The sequence below is a fragment of the Oncorhynchus nerka genome, linkage group LG23, assembly GCF_034236695.1.
Source record: "Oncorhynchus nerka isolate Pitt River linkage group LG23, Oner_Uvic_2.0, whole genome shotgun sequence".
In the NCBI taxonomy this organism is placed as follows: domain Eukaryota; kingdom Metazoa; phylum Chordata; class Actinopteri; order Salmoniformes; family Salmonidae; genus Oncorhynchus; species Oncorhynchus nerka.
In genome coordinates this window covers 36,661,697-36,689,463 of record NC_088418.1, presented here as the reverse complement: position 1 = coordinate 36,689,463, position 27,767 = coordinate 36,661,697, and the positions used below count along the sequence as shown (strand labels likewise).

The 27,767-nt window shown below is 43.0% G+C and overlaps 1 protein-coding gene across 1 annotated transcript in view; it reads left to right on the top strand.

Annotated features, from left to right (window-relative positions):
• Positions 1-27,767, top strand: part of col4a3 (collagen, type IV, alpha 3) — a 107,719-nt gene that overhangs the window by 6,734 nt on the left and 73,218 nt on the right. Inside the window, exon 2 of the mRNA XM_029629846.2 lies at positions 26,528-26,584. Within this exon, the coding sequence (XP_029485706.1) occupies positions 26,528-26,584 (57 nt within the window). The remainder of the gene's footprint in view (positions 1-26,527; positions 26,585-27,767) is intronic.

Here is a 27,767-nt window from a genome sequence, read left to right as displayed (position 1 = left end):
GATTTGGGCCATCAGTTGATTGACAGATCTTGGCCTACTGTGAGAATGATAACATTTCTTGCGGGGAGATGCTCGCACGCATTTTACAGTTAGGCTATGTATAACTTTGGGGCGGCAGGGTAGCCTAGTGCTTAGAGCATTGGACTAGTAACGGAAAGGTTGCAAGTTCAAATCCCCGAGTAATGTTACTTAGTAGAGGTCGACCGATTATGATTTTCCAATACCGATTATTGGAGGACCAAAAAAGCCAATGCCGATTTAAAAAAAATGTATTTGTAATAATGACAATTACAACAATACTGAATTAACACTTATTTTAACTTAATATAATACATCAATAAAATCAATTTAGCCTCAAGTAGATAATAAAACATGTTCAATTTGGTTTAAATAAATGCAAAAACAAAGTGTTGTAGAAGAACGTAAAATTGCAATATGTGCTATGAAAGCTAACGTTTCAGTTCCTTGCTCAGAACATGAGAACATATGAAAGCTGGTGGTTCCTTTGAACATGAGTCTTCAATATTCCCAGGTAAGAAGTTTTAGGTTGTAGTTATTATAGGACTATTTCCCTCTATACCATTTGTATTTCATTAACCTTTGACTATTGGATGTTCTTATAGGCACCTTACTATTGCCAGTGTAACAGTATAGCTTCCGTCCCTCTCCTCGCTCCTCCCTGTGCTCGAACCAGCAACACAACGACAGCAGCCACCACATCGAAGCAGCGTTACCCATGCAGAACAAGGGAAACAACCACCCCAAGGCTCAGTGAAGTTTGAAACGCTATTAGCGCGCGCTAACTAGCCAGCCATTTCACTTCGGTCACACCAGTTTGAAGTCATAAACAGCGCAATGCTTGACGCACAACGAATAGCTGCTGGCAAAAGGCACGAAAGTTCTGTTTGAATGAATGTTTACGCGCCTGCTTCTGCCTACCACCGCTCAGTCAGATACTTAGATACTTGTATGCTTGTATGCTCAGTCAGATTATATGCAACACAGGACACACTAGATAATATCTAGTAATATCATCAACCATGTGTAGTTAACTAGTGATTATGATTGATTGTTTTTTATAAGATAAGTTTAATGCTAGCTAGCAACTTACCTTGGCTTACTGCATTTGCGTAACAGGCAGTCTCCTTGTTGAGTGCAACGATCGAGAGGCAGGTCGTTATTGCGTTGGACTAGTTAACTGTAAGGTTGCAAGATTGGTTCACCCGAGCTGACAAGGTGAAAATCTGTCTTTCTGCCCCTGAACGAGGCAGTTAACCCACCGTTCCTAGGCCGTCATTGAAAATAAGAATGTGTTCTTAACTGACTTGCCTAGTTAAATAAAGATTAAATAAAGGTGTAAAAAAAATTTAAAAAAGATTTCCCAAAATTTGCGATTTCCGACTGTTATGAAAACTTGAAATCGTCCCTAATTAATCGGCCATTCCGATTAGTCGGTCGACCTCTATTACTTAGATTGTAATTCACTCAAATAAAATGTTATTTCTTAGGAAACTACTTAAGAGTAAAAAAGTATCCGGACAGAAAACGAATGAAGTACTATTTGTATATTTTTTCGGCTCCCGAGTGGCGCAGCGGCACCTCAGTGGGGCACGGCATTTCATTGCTTGAGGTGTCACTCGATTCCAGGCTGTTTCATTGGCCGTGATTCTGAGTCCTCATAGTGACACCTCAAGCAATGAGATGCCGTGCCCCACTGAGGTGCCGCTGCGCCACTCGGGAGCCGAAAAAATATACATGTCAATCTCAAAGTGGAGAAGAGATTGACTTTATCACTACACTATTTTATCACTACTTGTATTTGTGAGAGGTATTGACATGTTGAATGCACTGAGCTGTCTGTTTACGACTAGCACACAGCTCAGACACCCACGCATACCCCACACGACATGCCATCAGAGTTCTCTTCACATTCCCCAAATCCATAACAAACTATGGGAGACTACATGGAACTCTATTCCTGATGCATATATATATATATATATATAACTGATGCAAGCAGTGCTTTTTAAATTATATATTTTTTTACATTTAACCTTTATTTAACTAGGCAAGTCAGTTAAGAACAATTGTGACTCACCACCTGGATTTTGTCTTAAGTGAAATTTTGTTTTTTACATTGGATGAAAGTAGTGACTCAGAGCTACAAAATTATATATCATACACTGCATTTGAGGAACAATGGGAAAGTAATTCTGCTTTGAAATTTGATCAACTTGTAAACTTACTTTTGAGAAAATGACCTTTGAATGTTTTGGTATCTAGTGAAGAGCTCTTCTTTGTATACACCCATTCAGCATCCTTCACACCCTCTTAAGCTTTAGCCCCACCCATCTCGTTTCGCTCTCGGAGCGCATACTTGATGCCCTGGCCAATGATTTGTTTACCTATGGATAACATGAAAACAGCCTAAGTAGCTCTGCTGGCAACAATTTCATTAAACTTTTTTGCAGACGTTTACTGACACAGGCCAAATTCAACGGGTGTTGTACACACGTCACGTAACTTTAGCTAATGATCCAGCCAGCTAACCTTAGCTAGTTAAACAACAACGCTAACCAACCAGGTTCAAAGTTAGCTAGTTAACAGTACAGTTTAGCTTGAAATGAAACTTTCGGTCAAAATTAGAAATGTGTAATATCTGAAAATGTAGCTATCTAACGCTAGACTATCTTACCTGTATACATGATCATGCATGATGGACGCGTCTCCCTGTAAGGAATGCCAAACCACGGTTGCCCTTAGTTTGAACATGTAATCCGGAGACAGGTGTTTTCTCCATCTCTTTGGCTATCATACTCTAATTTCACTGATTTCAAACTTGATCCTCCAGAAAGTGGAGAGCAACACTTATGCAGCTCCACTACACAATATATATTTTTTAAAAGCCACGTTTTCTAGGGCTTAACCAACAAGGCTCATAATTTAACAATTTTATTCATAAACTCAGCAAAAAAAGAAACGTCCCTTTTTTAGGAACCTGTCTTTCAAAGATAATTCATAAAAAATCCAAATAACTTCCCAGATCTTCATTGTAAAGGATTTTAAACACTGTTTCCCATGCTTGTTCAATGAACCAGGCACCCTCATTTGTTGACTTCTGTGATCGAAAAAGCCTTGGTTTCATGCATGTCAACATCAGAAGCCTCCTCCCTAAGTTTGTTTTACTCACTGCTTTAGCACACTCTGCTAACCCTGATGTCCTTGCCGTGTCTGAATCCTGGCTCAGGAAGGCCACCAAAAATTCTGAGATTTCCATACCCAACTATAACATTTTCCATCAAGATAGAACTGCCAAAGGGGGAGGAGTTGCAGTCTACTGCAGAGATAGCCTGCAAAGTAATGTCATACTTTCCAGGTCCTTACCCAAACAGTTCGAACTACTAATTAAAAAACTTACTCTCTCCAGAAATAAGTCTCTCACTGTTGCCGCCTGCTATCGACCCCCCTCAGCTCCCAGCTGTGCCCTGGACACCATTTGTGAATTGATCGCCCCCCATCTAGCTTCAGAGTTCGTTCTGTTAGGTGACCTAAACTGGGATATGCTTAACACCCCGGCAGTCCTACAATCTAAGCTAGATGCCCTCAATCTCACACAAATCATCAAGGAACCCACCAGGTACAACCCTAAATCTGTAAACAAGGGCACCCTCATAGACGTCATCCTGACCAACTGGCCCTCCAAATACACCTCCGCTGTCTTCAACCAGGATCTCAGTGATCACTGCCTCATTGCCTGTATCCGCTACGGAGCCGCAGTCAAACGACCACCTCTCATCACTGTCAAACGCTCCCTAAAACACTTCTGTGATCAGGCCTTTCTAATCGACCTGGCCCGGGTATCCTGGAAGGACATTGACCTCATCCCGTCAGTTGAGGATGCCTGGTCATTTTTTTAAAGTAGCTTCCTCACCATTTTAGATAAGCATGCACCTTTCAAAAAATGCAGAACTAAGAACAGATATAGCCCTTGGTTCACTCCAGACCTGACTGCCCTCGACCAGCACAAAAACATCCTGTGGTGGACTGCAATAGCATCGAATAGTCCCCGCGATATGCAACTGTTCAGGGAAGTCAGGAACCAATACACGCAGTCAGTCAGGAAAGCTAAGGCCAGCTTCTTCAGGCAGAAATGTGCATCCTGTAGCTCCAACTCCAAAAAGTTCTGGGACACTATGAAGTCCATGGAGAACAAAAGCACCTCCTCCCAGCTGCCCACTGCACTGAGGCTAGGTAACATGGTCACCACCGATAAATCCATGATTATCGAAAACTTCAACAAGCATTTCTCAACTGCTGGCCATGCCTTCCGCCTGGCTACTCCAACCTCGGCCAACAGTCCCCCCCCCCCCCCCCCCGCAGCTACTCGCCCAAGCCTCTCCAGGTTATCCTTTACCCAAATCCAGATAGCAGATGTTCTGAAAGAGCTGCAAAACCTGGACCCGTACAAATCAGCTGGGCTTGACAATCTGGACCCTCTATTTCTGAAACTATCCGCCGCCATTGTCGCAACCCCTATTACCAGCCTGTTCAACCTCTCTTTCATATCGTCTGAGATCCCCAAGGATTGGAAAACTGCCGCAGTCATCCCCCTCTTCAAAGGGGGAGACACCCTGGACCCAAACTGTTACAGACCTATATCCATCCTGCCCTGCCTATCTAAGCTCTTCGAAAGCCAAGTCAACAAACAGGTCACTGACCATCTCGAATCCCACCGTACCTTCTCCGCTGTGCAATCTGGTTTCTGAGCCGGTCACGGGTGCACCTCAGCCACGCTCAAGGTACTAAACGATATCATAACCACCATCGATAAAAGACAGTACTGTGCAGCCGTCTTCATCGACCTTGCCAAGGCTTTCGACTCTGTCAATCACCATATTCTTATCGGCAGACTCAGTAGCCTCGGTTTTTCTGATGACTGCCGTGCCTGGTTCACCAACTACTTTGCAGACAGAGTTCAGTGTGTCAAATCGGAGGGCATGCTTTTTCCTCTGGCAGTCTCTATGGGGGTACCACAGGGTTCAATTCTCGGGCCGACTCTTTTCTCTGTATATATCAATGATGTTGCTCTTGCTGCACCAGAAATAAGTCTCTCACTGTTGCCGCCTGCTATCGACCCCCCTCAGCTCCCAGCTGTGCCCTGGACAGGTGATTCCCTGATCCACCTCTACGCAGATGACACCATTCTACATACTTCCGGCCCGTCCTTGGACACTGTGCTAACTAACCTCCAAACGAGCTTCAGTGCCATACAACACTCCTTCCGTGGCCTCCAACTGCTCTTAAACGCTAGTAAAACCAAATGCATGCTTTTCAACCGCTCGCTGCCTGCACCCGCACGCCTGACTAGCATCACCACCCTGGATGGTTCCGACCTAGAATATGTGGACATCTATAAGTACCTAGGTGTCTGGCTAGACTGTAAACTCTCCTTCCAGACTCATATCAAACATCTCCAATCGAAAATCAAATCTAGAGTCGGCTTTCTATTCTGCAACAAAGCCTCCTTCACTCACGCCGCCAAACTTACCCTAGTGAAACTGATTATCCTACCGATCCTCGACTTCGGCGATGTCATCTACAAAATAGCTTCCAACACTCTACTCAGCAAACTGGATGCAGTTTATCACAGTGCCATCCGTTTTGTCACTAAAGCACCTTATACCACCCACCACTGCGACCTGTATGCTCTAGTCGGCTGGCCCTCGCTACATATTCGTCGCCAGACCCACTGGCTCCAGGTCATCTACAAGTTCATGCTAGGTAAAGCTCCGCCTTATCTCAGTTCACTGGTCACGATGGCAACACCCACCCGTAGCACGCGCTCCAGCAGGTGTATCTCACTGATCATCCCTAAAGCCAACACCTCATTTGGCCGCCTTTCGTTCCAGTTCTCTGCTGCCTGTGACTGGAACGAATTGCAAAAATCGCTGAAGTTGGAGACTTTTATCTCCCTCACCAACCTCAAACATCTGCTATCTGAGCAGCAGCTGTACATAGTCTATCGGTAAATAGCCCATCCATTTTTGCCTACCTCATCCCCATACTGTTTTTATTTATTTACTTTTCTGCTCTTTTGCACACCAATATCTCTACCTGTACATGACCATCTGATCATTTATCACTCCAGTGTTAATCTGCAAAATTGTAATTATTCGCCTACCTCCTCATGCCTTTTGCACACAATCTATATAGACTCTCTTTTTTTTCTACTGTGTTATTGACTTGTTAATTGTTTACTCCATGTGTAACTCTGTGTTGTCTGTTCACACTGCTATGCTTTAACTTGGCCAGGTCGCAGTTGCAAATGAGAACTTGTTCTCAACTAGCCTACCTGGTTAGTTAAATAAAGGTGAAATAAAAAATTTAAAAAACATAAACAATGAATGACCATGCACCTCTTGAAGGGTCGTTAAGACACTAATAGTTTACAGACGGTAGGAAATTAAGGTCACAGTTATTAAAAATGTAGGACACTAAAGAGGCCATTCTACTGACTCTGAAAAACACCAAAGGAAAAATGCCCAGGGTCCCTGCTCATCTGCGTGAACGTGCCTTAGGGATGCTGCAAGGAGGCATGAGGTCTGCAGATGCAATGTCCGTACAGTGAGACACCTAAGACAGCGCCAGAGGGAGATGGGATGGACAGCTGATCATCCTTGCAGTGGCAGATCCTGCACAGGATCGGTACATCCGAACATCAGACCTGCGGGACAGGTACAGGATGGCAACAACAACTGCCCGAGTTACACCAGCAACGCACAATCCCTCCATCAGTGCTCAGACTGTCCGCAATAGGCTGAGAGAGGCTGGACGGAGGGCTTGTAGGCCTGTTGTAAAGCAGGTCCTCACCAGACATCACCGGCAACAACGTCGTCTACAACGTCGTCTATGGGCACAAACCCACCGTCGCTGGACCAGACAGGAGCAAGAAGTGCTCTTCACTGACGATTCGTGGTTTTGTCTCACCAAAGGTGATGGTAGGATTCTCGTTTATCGTCGAAGGAATGAGCATTACACCGCAGCCTGTACTTTGGAGCAGGATCGATTTGGAGGTGGAGGGTCCATCATGGTCTGGGGCGGTGTGTCACAGCATCATCGGACTGAGCTTGTTGTCATTGCAGGCAATCTGAACGCTGTGCGTTACAGGGAAGACATCCTCCTCCCTCATGTGGTACCCTTCCTGCAGGCTCATCCTGACATGACCCTCCAGCATGACAATGTTCTGTGCGTGATTTCCTGCAAGACAGGAATATCAGTGTTCTGCCATGGCCAGCGAAGAGCCCCGATCTCAATCCCAATGAACACGTCTGGGACCTGTTGGATCGGAGGGTGAGGGCTAGGGCCATTCCCCCAGAAATGTCTGGGAACTTTCAGGTGCGTTGGTGGAAGAGTGGGGTAACATCTCACAGCAAGAACTGGCAAATCTGGTGCTGTCCATGAGGAGGAGATGCACTTTAATGCATATGGTGGCCACACCAGATACTGACTGTTACTTTTGACACATTATTCCATTTCTGTTAGTCACATGTCTGTGGAACTTGTTAAGTTTATGTCTCAGTTGTTGAATCTTGTTATGTTTATACAAATATTTACACATGTTAAGTTTGCTGAAAATAAATGCAGTTGACAATGAAATGGCCTTTCTTTTTTTGCTGAGTTCATTTACAGATGCCATACAAGTTTGTTATTAAGGCACATGAAAAAACGCATTTTGATGAAAATATATTTTTTATGTTCATGTGACTTGCAGCATACGCCTAGTTTCCAGAATTGGGTCACAATTGGCCCAAGGTCGTCTGGGTTAGTGTTTGGCCCGGGGTAGGCCGTAATTGTAAATAAACATTTGTTCTTAACTGACTTGCCTAGTTAAATAAAGGTTAAATAACAAGGTTTATTTAAAAATGGTAGGTTGACTGATAATCTAAAACCAGGTTGCATGCACTGGTTACCGTTTGAAACGTTTTCTTGAGTGGGCAGCTTGATGAAAGCCAGTCAATATTTAAACCACCCAGAAAATATACCTCTATGTTGATATCACATATATTATCAAGCATTTCACACGTTATCTAGATATTGACTGTTAGCACTTGGGGGTCAATAGCAGCTTCTCACAAGAATGGGTTTAGGTGAGGCAGACGAACCTGTAGCCATATTACTTCAACAGTATTTAACATCTCTAATCTTTACAGGAATGTGGTTTGGAATAGAAACCGCAACACCTCCACCACTGGCAATTCTGTCTTTTCTGTAAATGCTATAACATTGTATTGCTACCACTGTGTCATCAAAGGTATTGTCTAAGTGAGTTTCAAAGATATGAATATGAATTTCATCGGTTACTAGCATGTTATTCATTTCAAGAACCTTGTTTCTTAAGCTCCATTTGTAAACGTGGGCTATTTAATTAAAGGGCTTTTCTGGGATGCTTGATTGTTTTCATTTCTTTAATGGGAAGTTTAGCAGAAGTAGATATTGTCATGCTATTTATGATTGTGCAGTGTGAGCTGCACACAGTGGACTTCATACTAGGGCACGTAGTGTGCTAACAGCATAAATCTGGTTCATAGGCACTTGATTGCTGCGTACAATTGCTGTAGGATCAGCAGTTACATTGTGTCTACCAATGCCCCTGGTATAATATACATTTACTAAAGCATTATGATTCAGCGACACAATGGTAAGGATTAATTGAGCTGGGCTTGGGTCATTGGTAAGTGCTTGCCCCCTTTTGCAGCCTTATAATGCTGTGAAAGGATCCAGGAATCCAAATCATTTGGGTGGATCCCATCCTCCTTATAAAACATGTTTTGTTTCCAAAAGGAATCAAAATTGTCAACAAACGTTACACTCATTGAGTTTCAATAATCATGTTGCCAGTTGTGAAGAGAAAGAATCCTGCTATGGCGTTCAATGCCACGATTCAGAGAGGGCACAGTTTCAATTACAGTCATTTAATGTTGACTTAACGATGCATAATGCAGAAATGGCTGGCATTTCCTGGTTGCAAAAATTTGAATAGTTCGCCTAATTTCAGTTTGTGACAGAACAAGCAAGTGTAGTGTGGGGAGACAATATACCATCTAAACCTCTGTGAAATGTATTTTCCATAACCAATAATATTATATTTTCAGGTGTTTGAAGCTAGTGTACGAAACCAAAAGTAAAAAATGCAAAAACAAAACTTAAGCAAGGGAAGCATAGAAATGGCACCCATAGAACAGATATACCACTTCTTAAAGTTTCCAGCAGCATACCACCCTGCATCTCACTGCTGGTTTGCTTTTGAAGCTAAGCAGGGTTGGTCCTTGTCAGTCCCTGGATGGGAGACCAGATTTAGCTGGAAGTGGTGTTGGAGGGCCAGTAGAAGGCACTCTTTCCTCTGGTCTAAAGAAAATATCCCAATTCCCCAGGGCAGTGATTGGGGATGTTGCCCTGTGTAGGGTGTGGTCTTTCAGATGGGATGTTAAACAGGTATCCTGACTCTCTGTGGTCACTAAAGGTCACATGACACTTATTGTAAGAGTAGGGGTGTTAGCCCTGGCTTAAACATTTATTTTATTTTATTCCAGGTCTTCAGTTAACATTTTGATTCTTTCGTCCCACCTGTCTCTCCTGTAACTTCTCCCAGGCTAACACCCAAACTAGCATGATACATGAAGCCTATGCTGTCATTTAGTCACTAGATGGGTTAAGAAAATTACCTATGTTTGAAACCTTAAACAACTCAACAAAACTCTACAACCGAAAAACACGATGGGGTCAGTTTTTTTAACTTACATTGCTCAAAACTAATTTTTGTTGATAACTCTGCGAAACACGGAGAGTTTTGTTTTCAGATAGCTTTTCCTCCAAATTAGGAACATGCTGATTTCACTACTTCATTCTATCTTCTTTCTTATCTAAGAAAATGGGCAAGTTACTTTCGCCCTGTGTTACTTCTCTGCTCTCCTCTCCTCTAGGCATAGGCTATTTACTAAGCACTGTGAGTGAGGAGCAAAATAATCAACTTGTTAAGCTACATAACATGCTGGCAATTGTTCTGATCAGTTCTACTAGACAAGATCATGAGCAGCACTCACCTCAACTAAGCTAACATTTCTACAACCTAATTGTAGCCTAACCAATATCCAAACGGAGATTTAGTGAAAATAAACATATGACATTGATTGATTTATCAAGACGAGTCCCCACCCTTGTCTCAAAGCAGTAATTCTTTATGGATCCATCTAGTTGTGGTTAAGAAAACAGTGCATGTGGTGGGCTATGCGAACAGATGGGTGAAGTGACATGCCTCGCAAAGTCTAGAACCACCAGGAGGATAGTATTAACAGGCGCTGCCTAGCAACTATCAAGAGCGTAGTGCATGCCAATGCCACCTCAGCATAATGGCTACATTTCATACGAAGCCGTATGCAGAACCTTACCGCAATCATGACTAGGTCGGTTGGCGGAAATGAAAGTTGAGGCTTTGTCACCGGCAATACCTTTCATATATAAAGAAAATTGTGCAAAAAGTTGTCGGGATGCTAAAGTTGGCAGAAAAACATGTTGGTTTGAAGGGTGTATAAGATTGCTTACTAGCCCATTACAATGGCAAACAATTGCTCAGGTGCCATGGGTTTATATACTATTTGAGTTTTTGCTTGAGCCTGCTGGAGTGCCAGATGGGTGGGTGGGGTTTGTACTGTTGGTAATGTTCCATTGATTACATTGCGTCAGATATGCTCAATCAAGCACGACTAACTTATGTAAATGAAAGATACTACACCCAGAACAGGTGCCATCCTCTACTGCCATTGTGACCTTAAGCAAGGTATTTAACCCCTTAACTGGTACAAGTTCATGCTGTAAGGCTGGCCCTGTGCTGCTTCCAGCCTGTGTGAATAATGTGTCAGGAGTTTGGGTACTGTGACAGTAAAAATACACATTTCCATTGTATAATAGATAAATACGGGGACTTTTATTTTGAAAACCTTTTATGAAGGATGTTGAACAAATGTGTTAGGAAGGTTGTTATGAATGATACTGCAACACTCATCAAGGTGTTATGACTGGTTTCATAAAGGTGTTACCAAGTGTTACCACATTTATGTGGTGTAAAAAGCTTAGATCTAATTTTTTAAATATTGTAAACCTCATTATAATCTGTGTTCTACAAGTCCAAGCATCTAGGTGCCCGCCTATCTCTCCTAGAGTAACCTGACTCACAGTTCACAATGTTTGACTTGACTCTCCTGTTGACGCTGCACTGTCTCCTTTGCATTCTGAGGTTTGAGTAGGTCAAAGCTTGTGAGTAGCTCTCCCTTTATGAGTAGCAATGCAGGCGAAGCCTGTAGGATAGCAGGAAGCTGTTCAAGCATCGGTCCAGTGTCCCTTAACCCTGAGATGCTTTTAAAGCATGTTCTGTACAAAAGCATGGTCTGTACAAACCTCGCCGCCAGATCGTTGGTAGATTGATGATACGGTGTAGACCTGATGTACTGTACGCCATTCACCTGTAGGGACGTGGCCATTTCTTGGGTCCGTTGTTGTTAACGAGTTGGAGTAGCTATCCAAACCGACTAAACACCTCCCCAAGCTTCTCATGATGGCAGCCTCTGGCCACTTGCTATGAGCATCCAAAACCACAAGAAACATTATGTCTTCCAATGGACCTGGGAAGTCGATGTTTATGCATTGCCACGCAAATCTTCTGACATGAGGAACATGTTTTCGCTTTCAACTCAATGCTTCCATCCAATCCAGGTCACCAGAAGTAGCTCTATGTGATTTCATTCATGTGAACCATTCCACAATGACCTAAGTGTTGCTGTTGCAAAACTGGTTTCCTCAGCGAAGGTGGAATGATTACTCTCCTCCCCCACAGCAAACAACCAGTCTGTACTGACAGCTCAGTTCTCCTTGAAGGGTAATGTTTCAGTTCTGGAGCATTGTCTTTACCTTTGATGATGTTCCATCACTTCAGATAACACAGGTTCGTCTCTGGTGTTTCTCCACATTTGTGTTGAAGTGAGTGGTGCGTTTTCCACTTGTCTGAAGTAGAAGATGTCAACTTGGCATGGCTCCAGCTTGACCACAGGTAGTGGCAACCTAGAAAGTCCATCTGCTTTGCAGTGCAGTTCTGACAACAACAAAGTTCACCTTTCTATTCTGCTTGCATCAAGTGACGGAATACCAGTATGCTCGTTAGCAGATGATTGTCTGTAAGAAGGATGAACTTCCTTCCATATAGATACTGGTGAAATGTATTTACCCCAAAAACTATGCCTAGGGCTTCTATCTGTGCATAGTTACTTTCTGTTTTGTTCAATGTCCTCGATGCGTAAGCGATCGGCTTCTCTTCATTGAATGGCATGATATGGGACACAACTGCTCCCATACCATATGGACTAGCATCACATGCTAGTCAGATGGGCAATGACAAGTCAAAGTGTGTCAGTGCCTCAGATTTCAGTAGTGGTTCCTTGGTTTTCACGAATGCTTCCTCGTGTTGTTCAGTTCATTTACATAATTTGTCTTGACAAAGCAACTAATGCAGCATCTCCAGTTTGCTAAGCTCGGAATAAAGCATCCATAGTAGTTCAGTAACCCCAGGAAAGAATTTAGTTGGCTCACGTTCTGAGGAGCTGGGATGTCCAAGATAGCCTCGACCGTGAACAGATACTTGTGAAGGCCTGTGGCATCGATGACTTGTCTGAGGTATTCAACCAATGATTGGAAGAATGCACATTTGTCTTGACGAATTTGCGGTCCATAGTCCTTCAATCTCTGTAAGGTCGTATCCAAGTTCTGGAGAGAGTTCTCTTTGTCTTTTCCAGTAAGGAGGATGTCATCCAGGTACCATTGTACTCCTGGCAATCCACTCAAGATCTGATCCATAACCCACTGGAATAGGGTTGGCACACTTGTGATTGCAAACGGTAGACAACATTACCTGAAGAGCCCCTTGTGTGTCACGATGGTCCGCAGCTCCTTTGACTTTTAATCCACATGCATCTGCAAGTAAGCTTGGCAGAGGTAAATTTTTCTGAACTTTTGACCCTCATCTAAACTTGTGAAAAGGTTGTTGTGTGGAAGCGGATACTGCTCAGCGGACAACACAGGGTTAACTGTGACCTTATAAAGTCCCCACATATCCTGATTCCACCATCCTTCTCAAGGACTGATACGATGGGTATTTCCCATTCACTCATGCTGACTGGCTCCAGTACTTTGTTCTTGACCAAAGCGTCCAAGTCAGCCTCAACTTTTGGTCTGAAAGCATAAGGTACTGGACATTTTTTCAGAAACTTTGGTTTGCTGTCTGGCTTAATGCTAAGCTTCACATTAATGTATTTCATACTACCCATCTCTGGTTGCCCCTCTAGCAAGTGAGAGACATAGTACCCATGCGTGCCCCCAGCAACAGTCAATATATTCAGTGTGACTTCCTCGTCTAATGAGTCACTCACCTCTGCGTTCTCTTGCTCAACAGAGTGAACATGTCACTTTTTCTTTTGTTGGAATCTCCTTTTTTTCAGGCTTTGACATTTTCTCTGAGCTCTTTTTGTTCCTGCAATCTTGTTCGATGTGGCTCTTTTTACCACAGGCTCGGCAATCCAATACTAGAATTTTGACTTCAATACCGGTACAAGGTTTAGTATCACAATAGTTGATACCATCACGATACTCAATACCAAAACGTCACCAAAAATTATTTTTATAATTTGACGGTTATTCTGCCCTTGAGTTGCGTTCCCATGCAAAACTAAACAGATAGCTAACAACTAAGTCTTCAATAAAACTCCCAAGGCGTGACTTTTCTTGAATGAATATATTGAAAACGTTTATTTTGTGAAACTGCAAAATACAGAAAAGAATATACTTTAGTATTCAATTCACACCGGCATACTGTAGCTGTACATTAAACATTTGAAGTTGCATAAATACAAAGCACGTGCCAAGGTACCATGCATCTGGCATGATGCCAAACCATATAGCTAATTGTTACTCATATGGTAATTGGCTCCTTTCATTACTCTAATAATGTACAACCATCTATGTAGAATAACAAAGCATATTACAATAGAAACAGTAACAAAACTACAGTATTGTACATTTTACAATTCGTTTGCATGACGCACGAGCAAAGTAATACAGCTAACGACATACATTAAAGGCATTGCAATTTGTGAGTAAATGCAACCAACATTGATACGTAAGCAACTCTATCAATAACAAGATTATCATCATTAGCTAAATGCTTGAATCAAACTTACAAACAAATATTTTCCAAGGCTGAAGCGTGACAAGAAATAACTACATTGAAAGACCTGCACCGTAGCATTGTTTGTAGCTGCTTTATGCGTGCAGAAAAAATTCTGTACTTCCTGTTTGCGTAGTCTTTCTAAGTACCAGAAAGCTCCACTAGGGGGCAAATAACACCAATGAACACAATGAAAATCCAATTTAACCATTGTAATAATATAATCTGTTACCTTCTAACAGAATGGCAGCACAACGGTATTTGATATTTTTTTTATAATAAAAGATCAAAATGTCCTTTATGGGTAGTGCGTGACCCTAGGGTGGCAACATATACATTCTAAGACGTGATTTCAATGGGTCTCTTTCCATTCTGATTGTTTTATACTTCTCAACGAAACTTCAACCCAAAATAAGTTTCAGCATTTCCATGAATTTCTGCATTTCCTGCATTCATTTGAGATTATTTTCACACTGCCATGTAGGGCTGCACGATATGGGCCAAGTATATAGGCTTGATTTATAACTAAATGCTGCGATTTAGATCAAAAGACTTGGGTGAACTGTTGGAATCATGGAAGACAAATTATTTTTCTAATTCTATAATAAGAAGATAATAGTGAGCATTTTGAATACAGTGGTATTTGACCTGACAATGAATGACAATACCATGAAGGAGATATTGGGACAGTGTAAGAACCAAAGTGTTGGTAAGTTTTTTTCTTGGAGACCCTATAATCTTTGGCTACATTAAATGTTTACTCTTAGCTACTTCATGTAGCTAATATATTCATGCTTCGCCTTTTCCTCTTTGATTTAGAAGATACTGTTGCACAACATGTAGATTTAGGCCTAGACCATCAGGCTGTATAGCTACGTTTGGTCTGACTCAACTTAGCCACAACTTCCTAAAAAAAGACAAACTAGCTGTTTGCAGATGTAAGGAACACAAACTAATAATGTAATTACAAAATGATTGGGGATTTATATTAAGAAGCAAATTGGAAACAGCATCGTAATCATCAACATTGTTGCATGTGCTGCATTGACCATGCAGACTGAACGCATGTGTCTCGTGGTCAAGCAACAACAAATGCACTCCTTGATTGACAAGGGGCCAGGGCTAAGGCCTGTGAGGAAAGCGGCATGGCGAGAGCGAGAACGGAGAGACTCAAGTAGCAGAGTTAACAACAAAATGGACGTTACACACAGAGTATCATATTTAATGGTAAAACTTTATTTGAATGGTAAATCTCTGTTGATAAACTGGGTAAATCAAGATGTGGCCTGGGCTTCTTCACAATACAGGTGCTGCATATTCAATAGGAGTGTGTGCAAGCATTGAGTTATTGAGCTTGTTTTGGCTGATTTCATGGGGCTGCAGATGACAAAGTATCTGTTTCTCTTACATTTGGGACTTGTGTTTTTGTACCGATCAACAACATTTGCATTGAAGTAGAAGCCTCTTCTTTTATAAAAGTGTGCGCTGTCTCTTTAACCCAGTAATTATGCATTTCATGAGCTTTGCACAGAGTTGGTTGAAGGAGACGTGAGGCAGATATGCTTTTCTTCAGTATCTCCATGTGAAGGAGATGATTAAGTGATTAAATAAAGTTGTGAAAATCAGCATATTTTGTGTTATGGTTTGCATATTATCACAATCAAAGTACTAGCTTAGTGAATTGATGTTAGCTTCAGCTGTAAGCTAGCAAGGAAAGTTAGCTTATAAATCTGGAAGCTAACTGTATCTTCTTGCATTGTAAAGTGTTCTAGCCTTCATGGATATCGTTTTACAAACAGTAATTAACTGTAATTAACATTTCTACATGCCGTGTTGAATTATTCAAGTGTGTTAACTTCTGTGCAGCATGAGTGTGGAGCTAACATGATGCAGCCCAGACTCCCAGTGCAGTGGTTCCTGCACTTGGTGTCTGGGCTGCACCATGTTAGCTCCACACTAGAGAGCTAGCTCTAGCAATGAGTAATTAGTGCAGGCAAGAGAAATGCATGGTGCACTCGTACTAGAGTGGATATCGGCTGCTCTGATAGACAGACTTCATCCTCCAAGTCAGTATATGACGTGAGACACATTTTACAGAAGTCCCGAATGTAAAACAAATTCTAGTACAAAATAGTTTTTTATGTTCTAGTATCGAACATGTACTGATGTTTCGGTATACCCTGCAACACTAGACACCTGATGTCCCACTTTGCCACAGCGGCAACATGTGCCTCGACAGACACGTCGCCCAGTTTCTAGCTCCAAGCCAACTTTGCCGTATTTAGTTTTTTTTTTTTTAAGATAGGGGTGGGGCCCTAGTCAGACAGGCGGAGTGCACACCATATACTGCTTCCGAGTATATTACTCGCTAACATTCACAAGAATGGTAACATACTCTGTTTTACGAAATCATGGCTCTCTCCGGGTATATGTGACTTGTTTCAGGAAAGGTTAAGTGCGGACAAATCTGGGTTTGGCGGATGCCAGGAGAACGCTACCTGCCACAATGCATAGTGCCAAATGTAAAGTTTGGTGGAGGAGGAATAATGGTCTGGGGCTGTTCTTCATGGTTTGAGCTAGGCCCCTTAGTTCCAGTGAAGGGACATTTTAACGGTACAGCATACAATGACATTCTAGATGATTCTGTGCATCCAACTTTGTGGCAACAAGTTTGGGGAAGGCCCTTTTCTGTTTTAGCATGACAATGCCCCCATGTACAAAGCGAGGTCCATTCAGAAATGGTTTGTTGAGATCGGTGTGGAAGAACTCACCTGGCCTGCACAGAGCCCTGACCTCAACCCCATCGAACCCCTTTGGGATGAATTGAAAGGCCGACTGCGAGCCTTCCCAGAAGAGTGGAGGCTGTTATAGCAGCGAAGGAATATATTTCAGCTTGGATGATGGCCCACCACCTCAAGATCAACTTCAAGACGGAGGTGCTCTTGATCCGGGGAAGGCGTGCCCGCTCAAAAACCTCACGGTTGACAACTCCAGTGTTGCCCTCCCTGGGTGCCAAGAACCTTGGCGTGACCCTGGACAACACCATGTTGTTCTCTGCCAACTTCAAAGCAGTGACTAGCTCCTGCAGGTTCATGCTCTACAACAGCAGTAGAGTACCTACCTTACACAGGAAGCGGCGCATGTCCTAATCCAGGCACTTGTCGTCTCCCGTCTGGACTACTACAACTCGCTGTTGGCTGGGCTCCCTGCTTGTGGCATCAAACCCCTGTAACTTATCCTGGTTTTCAACCTTCCCAAGTTCTCCCATGTCACCCAGCTTCTCCGCACACTCCACTGGCTTCTGGTCCAGGCTCGCATCCACTACAAGACCATGGAGCAGAGACTACGGAGCAGCAAGAGGTACTGCCCCTCCCTACCTTCAGGTTATGCTCAAAGCCTACACCCCAACCTGAACACTCTGTTCTGCCACCTCTCGTCTCTTGGCCCTCCCACCCCTGTAGAACCAGTTTCCCCCTGAAGCTAGGACAGCAGAGTCCCTGCCCATCTTCCGAAAGCACCTGAAACCTACCTCTTCAAAGAATATATTAAATAATCAATCAGAATCTATGCTTCAAGATTGTTTTAATCATGTGGACAGGGGAATGTTCCAGGTCGCCTCTGAGAATATTATAGACCTATACACAGACTTTATGGCTGGGTTCATCAGGATGTGCATAGAGAATGTTGTTCCCACTGTGATGATTAGAACATATCCAAACCAAAACCCATGGATAGATTGGAGCATTAACGAAAAACTGAAAACGCGAACCACGGACGTGTACAAACAGACCAGCTACAACCCCGTAAGGCAATCAAAGAGGCAACATGACAGTACAGTGACAAAGTGTTGTGTTGCAATTCAACGGCTCATACACAAGATGTATGTGGCAAGGACTCCAGACAGTCACGGATTATAAATGGACAGCCAGCCACATTGCGGATACCATCTCCTCTCTCCCGGACAAGCGAAACAGCTTTGTCCGCTTCGAGGAAAACTACATCAAGTCACCGACCCGGGCTCCCGACGCTCACGAGGTCTGTTTGCTCTAGTCCTCCATGGCCGACGTGTCATTTAAGCGTGTTAATCCTTGAAAGGCTGCCGGCCCAGAGCATGTGCAGAGCTGGCTGGAACGTTAACAGACATATTTAATCCCTTCATATCCCACTCTGTTGTCCCCACTTGATTCCACCATTGTTCTTGTACCCAATAAAGGGAAAGTAACTGAACTAACTTATCCGACACCCTAGACCCACTACAATTCGCATATCGCCCTAACAGATCCATGGACGACGCAATCGTCACTGATTGCACACTGCCCTATCCCAGCTGGACAAGATAAATACCTATGTAAGCTTTTAAGTACCAAGTTCTTTACTCACTGTTCCATCACATTGTTTTCCCGCTCCAACGTCCGTCTCAAATTCCTTTCTTCCATCTATTACCATGCTAACGCTCTCCTTGATAGCTCTACTATGAACTTGCCTCTGCTAGCAATACACTGTGCTCACATAAGCCTAGACTGTACCATGGAAAATAACATTTTTTGAACATGTAAAACCAACTTCTTCCAGACAGAATAGTTTGTGGGTTTTATAACCATGTCTTTATAACAATTCAATAATGATGAGACTGGATACAGGAATCAGTTCAACCATTTATCTAGAACGCGCTGGGTCTCAACAAGACACTCTGGCAGAAACGTTTCCTTAACAATGTGTGTTATAAGGAGGCAACTATTTATGCATTGCCTCCTATAAATAATTGCCTCATAGTTGAAGTTTCAAATTAAATCAGATTGCCAGATTGTGAGGTTTACATTAGTTTCTGCACAGATATGTGCTCTTTTGTCATGGACCAACATTCATTGATGTTAGTACTGTTTCGTCAGAAATTCTTAGGTGCGTCCAAAGTGTTTGATATGGTAGCACCTACATTTGATTTATATGTATTGAACAAGTTGAGTCTCCACAGCCAGTGGTGATTTGCAGTGGTGACAGATGGACAGACGGACAAAGTACAGACAGGCAGAGCACTACTCCAGACAGACATCCAGACAGAGAGCTCGGGTCCTGGTCAGTCCCACATCCCTACATCACACAAGCCACAGCCACAACCCCTGTTGTTTTAGTCTTCCTATTCAGCTCTTTGTGCTGTTGCTTTGTTGTTTCAGAGTGCCCCCTATTCAGACCAAAGCGCCCAGAGCTCCACTACTCTCCCTCCCCGGGGGCTTTCGATGGGCAGCTTGGATCCCGACCTGTTTGTCTTCTGCGTGGTTTCACACCCCGAGCAGAATGAGACAGAGCAACAGGCACGCCGATCCGCCAGGAAGTCACCCACCGGTGGGGGATGGTGGAGTGAGGCGGGGGAAAGCGGGTGGTCAGAGGGTGCTGTTCCCAGCACCGCAGAAATCCTTGCATGGGGACACCCCTCAAACCCCTCCAACCCCCTCCATTTCCCCCCTCGGCCAACGTCACCAACCCCTACGCCCCCTACATTAGTCCTCAGGGATTATAATGGTATTGGTTTAAACCCCAGTCACACACACAAGAGAGGTACTCAGGAACTCTGGGACAAAACTGCTATGCGGCCTCTTCTCAGTTCACTCTTGTTTCTGCTCAGTGACACACAATCGTTGGGTACTCCTTAACCATGCATGAGGCCTAACACAGGTAGTGTAGCGGTTAGAGAAGGAGGGTTACTAGTTTGAATCTCCAATCTGACTAGAGAAATCTGTGGGGTAAGTGGCTGGCAGCATCCTAAGACACCATCCCCTGCCGTTGTTTCCTTGAGCAAGGCACTTGACCCCCTACAATTGCTCCGGTGGTGCTGAACTGCGGCTGACCCATTGCTTTCAACCCCTCAGGGTGTTTGTGTGTGTGTGTGTTTGTGTGTTTTGTTGGGTTTGGCTTGTGAGCATAAAATACACATTTACATTCTCTGCAAGTTATCCCAGCGGATGTAAAGGACATCACCCTGCTTGCTTAGCAAGTACCACTTCCTCTCGTTTTGGCGCATACAGTACCTGGTTCGACCCCGGGACCTCTGATTCACGAACACACTTTGACCGTCCTCCCTCAAGCATCTCTACCGGTCTCGCTACTCAAAAACTAGCAATTGAGTGGCGAAAATGTGTACACGTAATACTGAGGAGCAAGTTTCACATATCTCCATGTGCCACACAGGCATATCTGGGCAAACTGAAATGACCGCATCATTTCAACCTGTTTTGCCCACTGGGAATCACCCTCAGGGAACAGAGTCAATCCCTTTACTGACCTGGGGTGGGTTTCCCGAAAGCCTTTTAGCGATTGTCGTTATCTCTATTTCTCTGGATGTCCCAGACCTATTCCACTAGCAGAACAGCAACAGATTGACAATCAAAAATAGTTTTTATAGTTGTCCCTCTCTCACAGCTGTGTGGCTGGTTTGTCAATAAAAATAATGTCCTGAGTTTGCTACAAGGCTTCTGGGAAACTCACCCATGCTCTACCCCTTAATCATAATGTAACGAATTTTGAGGGGGGGGGGGCTAGCCCCGACAGGGACTCGAGCACGGGTCCAGCGACTGTCACTAGGTGTTGGATTAAGGTTGCTACAATAGCAACAGCACATTGTCACATTAGAATAGGCCAGTAGGCCTATCTTCCATCCTGCTCTCCCAGTAGGGAGGCAATCTACCCTCCTGGCTTCTTGAGGGAGGCAGTGAAAATGAAACAGTGGAAGAATATTTGCTGTTTTGAAACTCTAGAGTCAGGGAACCATGCGCTCACACACTACTTGTCTAAGTGTGAATATCTGTAGCTGTTCTGTTTGATTAGCTCAGATCAGCATCAGTGGACAGATATAGTACTGCTCGATCACTCTCTCCCACACACAGAGCCATATAAATTCAATGACGAGATTAAATATATATGCATAGGGGCTGCCTACTGGACCAGGGGGCTACCTAATGCCACCATGAGTGGGACAGGTCTGTCCCATCTCAGGCATGCTCTGGGAAAACAGAGACAAAGCAAGGTGTTGTTGTGATATTTTCTATTCATCGAGGCTCACGACTTGGGCCTGGTTCAAGTATGCAAGCTTGTCACGATCGTCATGAAGGACGGACCAAGGCGCAGCGTGATTTGAATTCCACTTATTTTATTAAAGTGAAACTAAGAAAAGAATAAACATACAACGAACATGAAGTCGTCGTGCTCAACACACTGACACAAAACAATATCCCACACAATGCAGGTGGGAACAGGTACACCTTAAGTATGATCCCCAATTAGAGACAATGATAATCAGCTGCCTCTAATTGGGAATCATACTCAAACACAAACATAGAAATATAATCGACTAGAACACCCCCTAGTCACGCCCTGACCTACAACACCATAGAGAACCAAGGGCTCTCTATGGTCAGTGCGTGACAAAGCTTGCTGCCGTGAATGCTCTGATGCCGGCCGATTTAAGCTTCACACTTCTAATGTTCCCTTGTCTCCCTTCCTCATCCCTCCACATAACTAATAAAGTCCCCCAGCAAGATCTTCCAAGCTAGACTAAAGCCAGGATGCACAAGAGTGAGGAACAGTGCATTACAATTATAATTAATCTAGCTAATAGTTCAGTGTCTCCTCTTTTAGATAGTCAGACATTTTTGGGGTTTTTCCGCCTTCCAATGCAACCATACTATTATCATTCATGTCTTATGACTTTTTCGACTTCTTCGAGTCATGAGTCCTTAACACCCGCCCACTTAACCCGGAAGCCAGCTGCACCAATGTGTCGGAGGAAACATTGTCCAACTGACTACCAAAGTTATCAGTTAGCCTGCAGGCGCCCGGCCCGCCACAAGGAGTTGCTACAGCGCGATGAGGCCAGTAAAGCCCCCAATTGTGTGCAGGGCTGAGCCAGGACACGAGACAGGACGAGAGAGTGAGACATTATTGAGCCAGGGAGAAACAGGGTGAGAAAGGAAGTGAGAGACAGGGTGAGAGAGAGTGAGACAGTATAAAGACATTGAGGGATTAGGGAGAGAAAGAGAGTTTTTGATAAACTCCCATATCTATTGGGTGAAATACCACAGTGTGAAATCACAGCAGCAAGATTTGCGACCTGTTGCCATAAGAAAAGGGCAATCAGTGAAGAACAAACACATGTATACACAACCAACATTTATGATTATTTATTTTCCCTTTTGTACTTTAACTATTTGCACATCATTACAACATATTGTTTACTGTACATTTGTTATTGTTTATTATCTATTTAACTTGTTTTGGCAATGTAAACATATGTTTCCCATGCCAATAAAGCCCTTAAATTGACATTGAGAACGATAGAGGGAGAGATATGGGGGAGGGGGGGATCAATATTAGAATTAAATAGGTTCAGGTTCAAGTATTTTTAATTTAATTTAATCTTTATTTAACTAGCCAAGTCAGTTAAGAACACCCTATGCATCCTAAATGGCACCCTATTCCCTATATAGTGCATTACTTTTGACGTCAAAAGTAATGCACTATATAATGAATAGGTTGTCATTTGTAATGAAACCATAGTGTTATTATGCAACTCCTCTAAACTGTGTTGTGTTACTGATATATAGACACATACTCATTGATCAAAATGTCTTAATATATTATTAGATTATGACAGCTATGATGTGTGAGAGAAGAACAGAGCCAGTATGTGCTTGCTAAGGTCAGAGGTTGAGAGTGGACAAGAGAAGGGGGAGAGGTGAAGGAAGGGGTGAGAGAGGTTGACAAGTAAGATAGTAAGCACTGAGGTTGAGGAAGTTCACTGTTACAGAGGATATTGGCAGGCTTCTGGCAAGGTGGGTTATAAGGGGTGAGGTTAGGTGGGGAGAGATCTGGAGATGTGTATTCTGAAAATGTCAGACCAGCCGTCACCAGCATGCTGGCTTGCCCATCTGTGAACACTGACATATAGCGTTTCTCCTTGTTTTGGAATCCTTTGCATTTTCTACAGGCTTTGATGTTCCGCCACCATGGGTTTGAAAAGTGTTTTCTGTTCTCCGGTATTCTTGGAGAATACAGTGTTTTCTAATCTTCTCCATCTCTTGAGAGCGCCACATGCCTACAGTATATTTGTACCCACTCTGGGTGGGTTGGAATGGAAGGCTGCTGGCGTTGGCTCACTCAGGTTTGGATGAGGTGTGTGTGTGTGTGCTCGTGTAAGGGTTTATGTGTAAGGGTTTGTGGTCAGATTACTGAGCCTGTTAAAGCCTATAGGCAAAACACTGATTCACTATTGTGATTTATTAGACAAAGGGGAAATATTGAAAAAGGTGGTCAGGAAATGTGTTTACAGTGATTCCACATTATTCTTCTCTTAACACTGAGTGGTGGTGTTAAAATCTGCTTCCTAAATGGCACCCTATTCCCTATATGGTGCATTACTTTCAACCAGGGCCCATAGGGGCTATACAAAGAATAGGTTGCCATTTTCAATGAAACCATAGTGAAATGCAACTCCTCTAAACTGGGTTTCGTTACTGATAAATAGACATATACTCATTAACTTTTCAAAATGTCTTAATATATTATTAGATTATGAAAGCTATGATACAGTATTAGTGTCCATGACCGCTCAGTCCTTTTTTACTGTTTTCCCTGGTAACTAGTGTTAATCTTTGTGAGAGAACAGAGTAATTTAGGTCTTCATGCTGTCTTTGTCTCTATCCCTGTGTCCATCCTTAATCTATTTCTCTCTTTCTCTCCCTCTCCTCTTCTTTTTCGACTTTGTTCTTCATTCTTTCACTCCAGATTCCTCTTCTCTTCCTGTCACCTCATGTTGCCTCCATCTCCACTCTCTTTCCTCCTCTCTTTCCCCCCCCCCCCCTCTCTCTCTCTCTCTCTCCTGCATGCCCCAGGTGTGTGCAGGTCTCTGTCTGATGATGTGTTATCAGGGGACTGTGGAGCCATAGCCTTCACACAGGGCCCGCGATTTTGCCAGGGCGATAACATCATTCAAATTCACACACAGTCTGATGCACACACACGCACACAGTGTTCCACACATCTCCCCACTTGCACTGTTTTTTGACACCTACATTGCTATCACTCTGCTATGATCATATTATTTACATGGTTAGTATAAAAATGTAAAACCACTATACAATTTATTTTGTTGATCTTTTTTTTTTCCCAAGTGTTTATGTCTGGATGTGTTTGTGTGTGTTTAAGTGTGTGCGTGTGTCTATGTATGCGTTCGTGTGTGTGTGCTCATGTGCGGGAGAAAGAGACTTTGTGTTTGTCTCCAACAGATAGGACCTTGTCTATCTCCTTGTCTCCCTCCCACAGTAACGGACTTAACATTAAGCAGAAGAGGCAATTGCCTCAGGCCTCACATCATCAAGGGTCTTCGTGATAATAATGCTAGTAATATTTTTTGTTGTTATTGCTTGAGGTCCCCCCCCATTCTCCGCTTGAGGAGCAGCAAAATCTGCAGGTAGCTTCAAAGATGCAAAGGAAATGGGGAGGGAAGGAGGTTTGCCTTTCCACTGTGCCCAGGTTAATGAGGCCCCATCTATTAAAAGAGCAATAATTTATTTACATACATATGCATATCCGGTGTTTCATATCAATGTTCATATAATCCAAGATTTTCTCATAATAGTTTAAACAAGTCATTAATCACTCACAGACTGGTTCATAATAATGGACTTTTTCACGCATACAGCGTTCCTGTGCATTGTTTCACACAATATGATTGCAAACAGCACTTTTATTTAAATTAAGCTGCAGCAATTAAGCACTTTCAGAGTGGGACAGAGAAAAGAACATGAAATAACGAATATTAAATGTTAACAGAAAATATACCTAAGTTAACTAATTTCTTTAGTAAAAAAGACAGGCGCTGCTGATAATACTGCCATTGTCGACGAGGCAGATGCAGATGCAGAGGACATGTACAGTATGTGTAGCCCATGTATCTGATGCTGTCTTGCCCAAGAAAGTATGGCATGTCATACTGTTTTTGTCCAGACAGCATCAGATACATGGGCTACATATAGTAAGACAGAGGGGAGCAGTTTTGCTTGCACAGATGCTTTATTCGGTGAGATAGTTTCAGCCACTTGCAAATGATTTTGGATGAACACAAAGGTAACATACTTTTTGAGGTGATGTGTTTGACAATCAGATGAAAACATCCTGACTGGTTGTGTTCTTGCCATATTAAAAGGTAACACATTTTTACTGTTAAATTACATGACTTTTTAAATGCAAAAAATGACAGACTGCCCTCTGCCTGGAGCATCCAAATGACTAAATACGCCCCTGCTCCCTCCACCCCTGCTCCATTTGTGTTGCATTCCGTCGGAAACCCAAACAATCCTTGTGGACAAAGTGTCTATCTCACTGCATCTCCCCAGATAACTCTGTCTCTCTTCCGGCACAGACAATCTCATTCATTAGGAACACGCAACAGTCAGTCAACAAAAGGAGATTCTGTTTCCTTGGGAAACAAGGAAAAATAAGGCAAATCAAACCAGCAGCTCTAACTTGATACAAGATTATCATGCATTCTTGTTGTGTCTGACCTACTTCAGGAAGGTACTCACCTGAGATAAGAAGGTCTGAGATATGACATGTTCCAGGTCAACATAGCATCCTGAGCATGACAGAACTGAACCACTGGGGTTTCTGGGTGGGTTTGTGGGTATGCCTTTTTGTGAGAGGATTATTGACTCAACGTGAGTGTTCAAGATGCTATATTTAGGATTATTTCACAATATAGGATAATTATAGCAAATTGACTGGTTAAATGCCTCTCCAGGCATTGTGAAGATTGGTTGTTCTTTACAGCACTGCGGATAATCAGCTCAAACACACACGCAATGACTTGTACTCCCAGCCCTAGTAGTGGAAGACAAACAGAATATAATACAGTATGCAAATGTACGTGCCGAGGTTCTGTAGAATGTCGTGTTTAGCGAGGAATCCTTCTGAATTTCTGTCTACTAAATAGTGCTGTTGGTGATAATTGTTGGAGGATGTGTGAGAGGATTTTCTCAAATATAGAGTAAACATAGACCAGTCATCAGTGTAACAACACACTTCCAAACACTTTAAATGCTTTAGCACTTTTTTCTCCACTAGGAAACATAAATTGAACCACGGTTCTATCAATGTCACCTGAATGTTACGTCAGGGTTTTACCTGGAGTGTTGCCATTCCATGTTATACTGTATTCAGGCCAACTTAGTGAGTTGGGTGTGTGAAACTGACTGTTGTCCCGTTTGTCCCCAGGTGTGTAGCTGCACCGGAAAGTCCAGGTGTCACTGTGATGGAGTAAAAGGCAGTAAGGTAAGTGGCTTAACACTATAACACCCTATATTATACTTTATTTTATTTATTAATCCTACTCCAGAAAGAGAGTGAAAGACTCGCCCCTTGCTACCTAATTAACAAATGACCTTGTTGTGTGGGTGGGGAGGGGGGTGTATGTTATTCTGTTTATGTTGTACGGTTTGATTCTAGACAAATTCCCTGCTGCTCTGCATCTCACCTAATCACCTTACCTCATCATACCTCATCACACCTATGCTAGTTCCCAAATGCTTCCAATAATCCAGAGACCACAATCAGAGATTTCATGCAGTCCGTCTTGAAACTTCCCCCAGAGAGCATGCTTCGGGTTTGTATGTCCAACAGCTACTCCTTCATCACCCTGTTTTCCCTGAGTACACAGTCCATGTTTGAATAAAAGGTTTTTACCTTGGCTGTGAGTGGCTTGTTCTCTCCGTGGAGCGTGAGAATTTCACTCTGACTAAACTCTAGGCTCCCCCTCAGCCTCAAAGGAGCTGATCGAAAGAAGGGGAAAGTAACTCAAAGGGACAATATTCGGTCTTAATTATCAATTTCCCCAGGAGATAAAAGGATGTTGCAAAAGACTGTCTCCTGTACAGAAGAGTTACAAAAGACTGTATCCATGTAACCGAGGGAGAGGGATAACCGTGCCTTTCTCATTTATCAATCTGACTCCATTATTATGTGAATAAATGCAATAGGCCATGTGCGTCTCTGGAGGATCTAGCAAGATAGTGAATCATTGCATCACCGACTCATTTTTACTATAATGAATATGTGCCTATCTTGCAACATTATGCAATTATTAAGAGGCTAGATACAAATAGCTAATCCTGGCAACCAATGTTCTAGCATTAATTTATTGAGGCAAGCAGCTCAGGGATGTCAAGTTGGTAGCCAAGCATGTTCATGTCATCGTTCATGTTTGTTCACTCAATTTGTCTAAACATTTCTATAATTCAATATGTTTGTCTTTGTCTACAGTACATCTATGTTTACAACAAGCAATAGGAAGATATCAGATATTGAGGAATAACATCTTGTTAGGGGTACATTTGTACTGTAGTGAAGTTGTCTATAGTAATGCAATTTCTCTCTATACAGTTGAAGTCTGAAGTTTCCCAGTGAATCAGAAGTTTACATACACTCAATTAGTATTTGGTAGCATTGCCTTTAAATT